The sequence below is a fragment of the Nanorana parkeri genome, unplaced genomic scaffold (assembly GCF_000935625.1).
Source record: "Nanorana parkeri isolate BGI_ZX_2015 unplaced genomic scaffold, ASM93562v1 scaffold679, whole genome shotgun sequence".
NCBI lineage: Eukaryota > Metazoa > Chordata > Amphibia > Anura > Dicroglossidae > Nanorana > Nanorana parkeri.
In genome coordinates this window covers 765614-777515 of record NW_017306947.1, presented here as the reverse complement: position 1 = coordinate 777515, position 11902 = coordinate 765614, and the positions used below count along the sequence as shown (strand labels likewise).

The 11902-nt window shown below is 40.9% G+C and overlaps 1 protein-coding gene across 1 annotated transcript in view; it reads left to right on the top strand.

Moving 5' to 3' along the window:
* Positions 1–11902, top strand: part of LOC108792749 (serine/threonine-protein kinase WNK4-like) — a 73768-nt gene that overhangs the window by 52048 nt on the left and 9818 nt on the right. Inside the window, exons 8-12 of the mRNA XM_018563591.1 lie at positions 1492–1849; positions 3184–3323; positions 6731–6807; positions 6906–7044; positions 10927–11043. Of these exons, the coding sequence (XP_018419093.1) occupies positions 1492–1849; positions 3184–3323; positions 6731–6807; positions 6906–7044; positions 10927–11043 (831 nt within the window). The remainder of the gene's footprint in view (positions 1–1491; positions 1850–3183; positions 3324–6730; positions 6808–6905; positions 7045–10926; positions 11044–11902) is intronic.

Sequence of the window (11902 nt, the reverse complement as noted above, 5' to 3'; positions counted from 1 at the left end):
TGTGTGTGTGTGTGTGTGTGTGTGTGTGTGTGTGTATTAGGCCCAATTCACACCTGTACATTTAGGTGCGATTAGGGATTCCTGCGTCAGCAACTTGTGTTTTCGTGCAGCAGGAATCCCTAATGCGGCGTTTACATGTGGCAGCTGTCACCCATACAAGCTAATGATCAGGTGACAGACGCTGCATGTAAACGCCTATATAATTGGTTACTGAACTATTAATGGATTCCATCCCAAAAAAAACGTGGTTGAGGGTAGACCCCGGAACTATTCTGGTGCTCTATTTTTCATGTGCTCCAGCCAGGCATCCCATCGGTAGTGAAATTTAGATTTTTGATTCGCTCTATATGCCATAATGTTTTCGTGCGTGCAGTAGGTTTGCACCCGATAAATTGTTTCCTGCAAAGATGGAACCATAGTCGTTTTCCATGAACTAGCGATGAGGTGTCTGGCTGCAAATAGGACATACTCAGCGATAGTTTTTAGGGAACAAATGTATGTCGATGTTCAATAAGACTAATAGTGGCAATGGTTTAGTAATTATGCCAGTTATAGTAGCCAGCCAAAATCTCATTCCAAAAACTACGTAGATTGGTACATGACCAGAAGATATGGAATAAGCTCCCTATTTGACCACAGTTCCTCCAGCAGAGTCCAGTTTTAGAAGGTAACATTATGGATAGGCGGTATGGAGTAAGATACCATCTGGTTAAGATTTTATAGGATATTTCCCAATTTGTGATACATTTAGACTATAGAGCAGTGATGGCTAGCGTTTTTGAGCCCAAGTGCCCAAACTGCAAAGCAAAATCAATTTATTTATCTCAAAGTGCCAACACGGAAAAAAATATGGTATTGTGTTTTAGTTTGGGCACTGGGGTTTAAAATACATTCAGCATCACTGCCTTAGGCAAAATAGGGAAACACACTTACTCAAACATTGAATAGTTTTATTTATTATTTTTTACCTTTTTGTCACTTTGTTTTTATTTTACGTATTATTTTTTGTTTATTTTTTACTTTTTATAAAAAAAATAGCCCAAAGAAAGAAGCCACACACTGAAGTCTATTATGTCCCCATGATTAAGCCCTTAATGGGTGAAATGCATTAGAGTGGATGCCCCCTAGATGGATAGTCTCAGCGGATTGGATGCTCTTTGCCGTGTGGATTCAATATGTTTTTGTTGTCGGTGGACTCCGGTGTGCTGCATTTCTCTTTGGGCTATTGTGCTGGAGGGTGAACGGCTCCTAGTCTGCATCTATACATGCCTTGGCGCTGGAGGCTTGATTATGGACGGAGCAGTGAAGCTTCTCTGTTTGTGGATACAATCTCATCATTGTCTTTAAATTGAGAATATCACTTTTCATTGTTACATTAATTTAAGAGACACGTAGAAACAAAAAATAACAAGGGAAGTGAGATAAGAAAATCACACTTTGTTGTTCATTGTTTATTATATTTTCTGCTTAAACTTCCTGTGTGTTTCAAAGGTGGTACTTAATTTTGTCTGTGAAGCCGACTACAAAATTGTGGCAAAGGCTATTCGAGACCGTGTGTTGGCAATAAAAAGGAAACGAGAAAAGCTGAGACGTGCCCAAGAGGAGCTAAAGAGAAAAGCGGATGAGAAGCAACAAAATCTCTTTAAACTACTTGAGCAGCTGAGAGATCCTCAGAGCACCACTGCTTCTCCCACTCCTGATGCCACCCCTGGAGCTACCTCTCTACCATCAAACTCAGACTCTGCTGAATCTTTAAGCAGTGGCACATTTCTGCCTGAACCAGAGGAACCAGAAGCTGATCAGCATCGTGTGTTTAACTTTAGACAAACATGTTACTCATCTGCTACATGTAAGTAGTTATGTTCTCCCTATCTACATCAACCTTTCAACATGACCATCATATTAGTAAATTAGTATAGAACAACTGCCTTATAATGGTTTATAAGGAGTTTCATCAAACTAGTTATACAATTTTGTCAAACAGTTTATTTCCTGTACAGTGTTTAACCACTTCCTGGCTGGAGCCCCAAACAATGATATATTTTCTGAAAGCAGAGGCCCTGCAGAATAAAAAAAATGCTAGTTGCATTTTTTTGTCGTACAGTATTTGCGCAAATGTTTTTTGAACCAGTATTTTTAGGATACCAAACACTAAAGTGAAATGTAGTGCACAGAAACAAAATTTAATAGCCAATTTTTTGGTAATATAAAAAGGCGGGGTCACACCAGGTAAATAGACACCAAACATGTCAAGCCTTAAAATTGAGTGCGTCCGTGAAACTGCAAAAAACTACAATACCCAAATATTCCCATAGGCAACGTTTAAAAGCTTTTACTGCTCATCAGTTTAGTGTTACTAGTAGTTGAGGGCCCTAGAATTAATGCTCTCACTACGACGTTCGCGACAATATGTAACATGTGTGGCTTAATTTTCAATTTTGTACGTAGACACACCCGGCGCATGTTTGCATTATATGTGCGTGCACGTGGGAGGCAGGGGGCTATTTTTGCATTTCATTTTTTTTTACACTGAACTTTATTGCTGTCACATAGGGGGCTAAGGAGCACCCTATGTAATAGCAAATATAATGTAACAGGTCCTCTTTATGGAGACATCAGGGGTTTTTCTAATGTCACCTAGGGACACCAAAGAAGTTGATGAAGCAGAGATCTGCTTCCCCAGTTTCTTCTCCTGGCTCTAAGAGCCGGAGAACGTACACAGTGACGCCGGAAGTGATGTAATACACATCACTTTCGGGTCCAGTGATGGGAGAAGAGATCAGCGGCTGGAAGCCTGCTGATCTCCCTCCGATCACTCAGGGAAGACCCGCCGTGCCGTTCCCGGGCCCACCGGGGGGACAGTGGAGGCGGGGGGACACAACGCTGCACCGTACAATCGATCCGACTGTTGTACAGCTAAACACTACACTTTTAAAACATTTTTTTTTTTACACCTAACTTTATTGCTATCCGACAGCCAGCCGTCGGATTGCTTGTATTTAAACAGCAATCGCCTGCTGTTTAAAATTATGCCAAGAACATGGTTGCAGCAGCAGCCGTGTTCTTGGTATAACTGCTTCAGAACAGGATGTTTTTTTAACAATGGGCGGTCCTGAAGTTGTTAAAGAAGGGTAGGATTCAAAACCCATCAAGCTTTTAAAACTTTTTAACATTGTCTTCTAGCGGACTGTGAGACAGATGAGTACTTTAGTTCTTCTGGTTTGATGGATCCAGTGGACATTTCTCTGAAGCATACAAGTGATGCCTCTCTAGAGGATCTTTATAGCCCCCCGAGCACCCAGCCGGAGATATGTTTCCCTGGGGTAAGTTTAAATAAAACCAAAGGAACTGTAATTGCCTTCTACATACAACTCTTCATTGTGTCATAAAAAAACCTTTTTTTAAGATAAAATATAATGTATTTTCAGTGAGTACATATTTTGAGTTATTATTGTAATGTTTACCTTGACTTTCTTACTTTTATAGATTTACGATTTGCCATATGTTCATTACTTTATTAATTATACAGTTTGGCATAGTATTCACTGTGGGGAGATCTGTATTTTATTATAATCACTTCCCGATTAGTAGTTATTGAGATTAAAATCTCAGCTACATAGTATATTGATTTTGATCAGTCAGATCTTTTTTTGTACAATTAAATTGAGAGAGATGAATACTAATGGGGGCAATAAACAACCTGAACTCCCCCTATTCTATTGTTTGTCATGACACTCGACTGCAGATTGAGTCATTCTAATTTTTTTAATTGCTAATTATCATGCACAAAGATTTTCTAATTTAGAAATTACCTAGGCAACATGACTGATTCATGTTTAGCATGCAGATTTTGCACCTTCAAACAACAAAGTCTGCTGTTAGTAGGATCACAGTAGCTACTGAGTTTTTCCCCAGGATATAGACAGCAGTTTTACAGATTTAGGAGCTGACACACCATAGTTCTCAGCTCAGTGGCACTAAAGCACAATGTACACACAGTTCACAACAAGAAAACTTGCTTTTCAGCATGGATCAGCAGTTTTACTTTTACTTTTTGCATACCTCCACCAAGTTTAGGGGGTCAGCTAGCTTCAAACGTAGAAATCACAGAGATGTAGTCCAGATGCCAAAGTGTTTTTCAGGGCTTCCTGCCCATGACTATTCCTCAATGTGGTATCAAGTCAAAGCAGATTCCCTCACTGGGGTCTGTGATAGCACAATCCAGTTTCCAACAGAACATTAAATCTCCTGGCTAGTTATGAGACATTACATTAGTTATGAGACTGCAAAGCCCACCTAAGAGTCTGCACAGCCCAGCTGTGAGTCTGCACAGACCACCATATAACCTACACATTGTACCTGAGAGTCCGCACAGCCCACCATAGACCCCGCATAGCCCATCTGAGAGTCCGCAAAGCCACCATAGAGCCTGCACAGCCCACCTGAGAGTCTGCACAGCTCGCCATAGAACCTGCACAGCCAGCTGAGACCCCACACAGACAGCTGAGATCCTTCGCTGGAGACATCAGGCCGGCACACCGGAGACGCACAGAGTATGTAGGTTCATATTATTTTGTATTGATGTAAAATAGATTCCTGGGATTTGTAGTCCTCTATAGATGGTGGTATTCTGCATTGTTGTTTAATGTATTGGTGAGATTTTTAGTCCCTCTACAGGTTGGAGTCAGTGGCAGAACTACCAGGGGTGCAGCGTTGGCAGCTGGGACCAGGCCCTGTCACCTCACCACTGTCCTAAAATCATTAGTCTTTATTGTTTTAGAAAAACTGTCAGAAAAACACTACAAAAAATTATCGGTAATTGGTATTGGCAAGTACTTGAGGAACTGTATTGGTAGAGCTCCGGCCAAAAGAAACTGAGCACCAGCACAGCCAGCATCAGCTATGCGGTCTGCATCTGACAGAGATGCAAACCGTGTAGCTGCTCCCTCCCGCAAGTCAGGTACGTGGTCCTTGACCGTGTGCCTGACTTGTCAGCTTTGAGACCCGTGCTCTACAGGCTATAAAAGTATTCTGATGTTCTAGGACTCCAACTTTCCATACCAACATTTATCACCAGATATTAAGTTCAATATGAGAAGCAGCAGAAAGGAAACAGTACATAGACACCACAAATAGCATGATTTTGTTTTCTTTAAAGTGACACTAAACTCAGGATTTAAATCTTAAAAATGCATTTAAGTACCTGAACTATTAACAAAACTGTACTTTATTTTTGCATCACTCAGCTTTAGATCTTTAAATCATCTCTGAATGTAGGGAAAAAACACAAACAAGGGGCGCCTTTCCTGGTGCAGACAAATTTATTAAGATCAGGATTGAAGGTAAATATAAAACATACTCACAAAATTCATGATTGAAGTATAAAAAGTATAAAAATTAAGTCCATGGACCCAAGGAAAAGTCTTCATCATCTGATGAAGGGGGCGTGACCCCGGAAACGTGTCATCACACATCACACAGTCTCCTCTGCTGACACATAGACACGGCTGTGCAGCTTTCATAGACTTTTCCTTGGGTCCATGGACTTAATTTTTATACTTTTTATACTTCAATCATGAATTTTGTGAGTATGTTTTATATTTACCTTCAATCCTGATCTTAATAAATTTGTCTGCACCAGGAAAGGCGCCCCTTGTTTGTGTTTTTTCCCTAGATTTTACAGTCTCCCTGGCTGATTTGGGGTAGCATCCTACAGACATTTTTTATAAACGTGTTTTTTATTCATTCACCAATTTTTATTTAATCTATCAATTTTTAAACAGACTTTGATTCTGACTATATTCATGTGTACATTGGTTTGTACTGGTTGAGCAGTCCTCTCTGGCGCTTTTTTGTGTTTTTTTCTGTCTCATCTCTGAATGTAGGCTGACACTGTCCTTCCTTCTGGAGGGTGACTACTTTTGTTCCTCATGGTCCCTGTGTGTTGTAAAGTAGACACTCTCCAAGCTCGCTCCTGTGATGGACTACTATCTCATGTTTAGTTTACTAATTTGTATTGAAATTACAGTCCATCATGGGAGCAAGCTTGGAGCGCTGGCTACGTTACAGGACACACAGGAACCATGGGGAACAAAAGTAGCCACCTTCCAGAAAGAAGGGCAGAGTCAACACAAATTCAGAGAAGATATGAGGATCTATATCCAAGTGATGCACAAATAAGGTACAGTATTGTTAATAGTTAGTGTACTTGCATGCATTTTAAAATGTCACTTTAACTGATCAAAATAATTACATTTTTGATTATATATTTGTATATTTTTCACTTGATTACAAAGCATTCTGCACTATTTGTCCCTTTTATATATTATCTATGAGCATTGTGCCCATTATGAAGCCAGTCCAATGTGAATATTATTATTATTATTATACAGCGCTTTACAAAATGGGGGAGACAGTATAGTTACAATACAAGTTACAATTTCAATAAATTAGGGTTAGGAGGGTTCATAGAGAATTAAGCACTAACAAGTAGATTGCAAGCCCTCATGGGCAGGGCCCTCCTTACCATCTTGTCTTGAATTGTATTGTGATTGTAATGTCTTCCTTATATTGTAAAGTGCTGCGCAAACTGCTCGTGCTATATAAATCCTGTATAATAATAATAGTAATAATATATGTTTCACAACAAACCAAATATTTATATGATTTTATGTTAAATGCAGTAAGAGGAATGGCCAGTAATTCAGTCTATGTGGTCTTGTCTCTTAAGAGCATTGCCATCAGTGTGAACTCAGACTGCTTAGTTCCACTTGGAATTCCCAGTGACATCACCTCTCCTGTGGACAGGTGAGGCAAAACAACAAAAGCTGTGATAGATTGTCTATTTTAAATGTGATATTTCTATCATCTCATTGAAATATCATGCTCCTTTCTCATCCTTCCAGTTATGCATCAGAGGCCTCAGGGCTGAGTGATGGCTGTGAAAGCCTATCAGCAGGAGAACATAGTGCTAAATCGCCTGTGAAGAAGACACCTGGAAAACTTCTGCGACGCAAAGCAAGATCCAGGCTGCGTATTATCAACGTAAGTTCTTACCTAATTGGGTTTACTTTTACAAACAGGATGATAAGAAGTGCATTGTGTACATTATTAGTGGAAGGCACAGCCCCGAATTTCTGCAGTGCTCCTGTCAAATTCCTTAGCACCCCCAGGTAAGGCCAGAAGTCCCTTGCTACAAGTGACAGTCATTTGCTCGGTTGATGTGTGGGAGAGAGGCATGCATACCTAATTTTAATTAGTTAGAATGCGTTTCCAATTATACTGCTATGTGAACGATCTAAATTTCAGTATTCCACCACCCTAGAAACAAATGGATTGAGTTGTACTTCTTGTGCAGCCAAGATGCACCAATACCAGTTTTTCAGTATTGAGTATGAGTATCGATATTTTTTTTTCGGTACTCGCTGATACCGAATACAGATACCAGAAGTCCCATTAAGGAAGCCTGGGAGGCAGGTCGTTACACGCTGCCTGGCATCCTAATTAGCCAGGAAACGGTCTCCATGCTCCCTCTTCACCAGGTGATGAGGAAGCATGGAGCTGACTTTCTGGCCAATGATGAAGCCGCAGGGTGGGTAATGACAGCGCCAGCTTTACGGTGAGAATTGCAGCCAGAGCTGCTTTTGAAAAACATTGGCTAGAGTTGGGCTTTGCAAGACAACTTCATCGTTAATGGATTATATCCACTAGATAGAGCACCAGGTGACATGGAGCCAGCTTCCTGACCAATCATTAAGCCGTGTGGGGAATCATTACACATCGCCGGATTCCAGATTGGCCGAGAAGCCGGCTCCATGCTCCCTCGTTACCTAGTGACAAAGAAGCATGGAGTCGGTTTCCCGGCCAATCAGGAAGCCAGTTCCATGGTCTCTGGTGACAAGAAAACATGGAGCCAGCTTCCTGGCCAATCAGGAAGCCAGGCAGGGTGCAATGACTCGCTGTCCAGCTTCATGATACTGGAAGATCCGTCCCGGCTGTGGCGCTCCTCTCAGTATATCACGGGCAATAGTCCGCTATATACTGAGCTCTGGGTCACGAGAGGGGTTAGTATATGTCCTCCCGTGACCCTAAAGAGAACTATGTGGAAAAACGCTTACCTTATAGTTCTCTTTTAAGAAGTGGGCCTTGACACCACTCAAACTCTGTTTTTAGTCTTCTGGCTTGAGTGATGCTGGGTGTCAATAACCCTGGAAGACTGAGGACATCTTTTGGTGAAGAAGGGGTACTGGATGGGGACAGCGCCAGCTTTAAGAAAACATTGGCTAGAGTTGGGCCTTGCTTTAAAAAACATTGGCTAGAGTTGAGCCTTGAGGACAACTTCATCGTTAGTGGATTATGTACCTTAGATGGAGCATAGGAAATAAGTACTTGTATTACTTTCCTATGCTCATCAGCTCCATCTAGTGGCCAAAATGTAGTATTACATCACAATAGATTGGATCCAAAAAGAAAATATATTAAGAACATAGGTTTTTGCCATTATTCGCACAATACAAATATTCACAGATATTTGCAGAGCGAAGGGCCCTGCGAATTATTTATAAATAGACCCCTTAATATCTAAACAGAATTCTCCAATTTCTTCTGAAAAAACCCTTTATGCAAACAGGATTCTCTTTTGATATACACTGAGTGGCCAGATTATTATGACCACCCCATCAGTACTTCGTTGGGCCACGAGATGACTCCACGAGATGACTTTGTTGGGCCGCCTCGTGACTCCACGAGATGTTGAAAGGTGATGCAAGGAATCTGACACTGCACTGTTGCCCTTCTGTCGTCTTGTACGAGTCTTGCCACTCTCCGTTCTGCCCTAAAATTGACTAGTCACTGACGGCCACAATTCGCTTGTTCAGACCCAGATTTTCGGATCTGACAGTCCAGTCTTTAAACACTTTAACAACAGCTGCTCTTGAACATTTAACTAATTCTGCTGTTTTGCTGATACTCGCTCCATGGCTCAGAGCGCCAACAATCATCCCACGTTCAAAGGCTGTTCAATCGCGTTGTTTACCCATATCTTCAGAAAAAAAATCACTTCTACTTTCGTGGTAAACAACCTGCTTCCCTATTTATAATGGTCTGGCCCTCTAGCAACGTCAGCGCAAAATTAGAGCTAATTATAGCTGGTCATAATAATAGCTGGTCATAATAATCTGGCCACTCAGTGTATATCAAATAAAACAAGTCAAAATGTTTGTCATTAGCTGCTGTGGAATGCTTGCATAACCTATCTACAGTAACCACATTGTATATTCCTGTATAAAAGCATGAACTTTAATTTATGAAACCATTAAACATATAACCCTTGTTAATTATTTTTGTAAAACTTTTTTTCAACTCTCAATCTCGATTTTTCATCTATTGAGGCCCGGTGCAGACCTCCGCGATCCAGGATCAAGCGCCCCGGGATTGCGCGTTCCTGCATAATGCAGGCAGCAATTACCGCGCGGCCCTATTGATCTCAATGGGGAGACATCTGTGCGGCAATCGCAGAAAAATGTACATGTACCTTTTTTTTGCGCTACACGACATGCAGCTGTTTTAGTGTTTGGAAGCACAGGTGGAATCACGGCGGGAAACAGCGCGATCCGCCCGGCGCGACTGGGGTGCCGTTAGCAACTAATGGCACCCACCGTGCGATCGGTTTACACCTTGGCGATTCCTGACCGCGTGGAATTGCGCACCATTACCGTGCGGTTAGGTGTGCACCGACCCTCATAGTGACATTTAGAAATAATGTGTCTATGCCTCTTTTTAACATTTGCTGGGCAAATGTATTAAAGTTCTTTTTTAAACAACTCAGTTGTAATTATTTTGCAACATTATGATAGTTTAGTTTGCATTGCACAGATTTTGCAGTTCAGCTTGTTCTTTGGTTTCATGTATGTCCTCTCTTTATATGTCTCACAAACATGTTGTATTATGCAAAAACTGCGCTTGTCTGTGTCAGTGCCTGCAGCTAAGGAGGTTGGTGGTAGTGAGGGCTGTATTTTAATAAGCATTGCATCTCCACACATTTATTTAACTGCTGTAAAATTCTAACCCAGGGATAATATGCAACAGCTATCAAGGTCTTGTCATTTAGGAATGCTCTGTTTGCCCGTACATTTTGTTATTATGTATAATGTCTCTATTGCCCCTTGCTGCTATGCTACCATTCATACATAACCTCCACTATTTTGAATTTTGCTGGATTTATCTGCAACCTATAAATACATTTGTTTACTTGCCTTCACTGATCCTTCTATTATAATGTGTGCTTTTCTGTGAAACATTCCCGCTGGAAGTTCAGATGCTGATGGCTCTGCATCTTATTATGGCTTTGTTTGTTCAGGTGGCTCCTTTTAACACAGGAATATACTACATAGGCGCTATAGGTCATGTAAGCATCCCAGACTCCAGAGAGGGTAAAGATAAATATTTCCATTTGCTCTGTTTGTTATGCATATAGACATTAGGAAATATAGCAAATTCGTTATACACTTTTGGGGACACTTGTGCAACTCGTAAATAGTTCCTTCCTTCTCCACTGCTAGAAAATAGAAAACCAAATGGAGCATCCATCTTACTGCAGTATAACCAAAGAAATGATTTTGTCTTGTGTGACTTTGTACAATATTTTACAATACTTTGAAAAATAGTTCAATTTCAGTATTTTAATAATATGCAAAGGTTCAGGTGTAATGGTTTACTTCACTTTTCAGTTCTCATTGTTCCAAATACTTTACTAACAACAATTCTCCTCCTCGGCTGTTAATTGCATATGTAACACTAGAGAAATCTAACACATGTAACAATGTAAATTGTGCTGCCTATTAGAAATTGTTTTGAAAGTAAAAACCTGAAAATATACGATACTTTCCATGTATTAATAATGATTGTTTCACCCTTTGTTTTGTGCAGATCTCAGATAAGAGTGATCGAGTTGTAGAGTGCCAGCTGCAGACCTACAATGGTAAAATGGTCACATTCAGGTTCGATTTAGATGGAGACAATCCAGAAGATATTGCAGCAGTTATGGTAAGTTGTGTATTGTGAATGAGGCATCTGAAAGTGTTCTGGCTCTTACTCAGTAATGTCATGCAAGCATGGTCACTGGCTTATTCAGTAAGGCAATTCAGGCAAAAGTTCAATAACTCAAAGCAATCCATCAGAATTCACCTTCTTCAGGTCAGCGTCGGTAACACAGAAACCTGGTTGGTTGCTATGAGTTCTTGAACATCACCTTTGCATCTTTGCACTTTCTTATTGAATAAGCTTGCAAGTGTGTCATGTTGTGGTAACTCTGTATACTATGGTGTACAGTATAGACCTTCAATAGCAGAGATTTAGAGTAGTTGCTATCTCTCTGCCACTTACAGGAGAGCCCGACAGTACAATTGACAGGCCTGCAGTATATAGTCAGCCATGTCACCATTACACTTATCAAGGAGGAAGGGCAGATTTTCCTCCATCATTTAAGTTTCTGGCTTACACAATAAATCAGTGGTATGTTAAAGAGATCAGCATAAATATTTCTATATATGTACTAAAACAAAAACGTATTTCCATGTCCAAATTGGAACTATGTATGCTCATAGAATTAGCCTTATGTGCTCATTCTAAATGCAGGGGCTGCATTTTGCTTAGTAGTGCTGCACAATGCTATGCTTTGATGATCTCTGTGAACATTTATGGGGTTTTTCACTAAACAGCCGAAGGATCCAGCTGTAGCTTTGGCTGATCCAGCGGCTCTCTTCGGCCGCTGGAGCCCTTCGGCTCAGTTGAACCGAAGGGCTGCTGTACGGGTTATTCACAATAGCCCATACAGCAGCCGAAGGCGGCAGAGTGGCTCAGCAGAGCCGAAGGCATATGCAAAGCAGTTAAATTAATGGGGGGG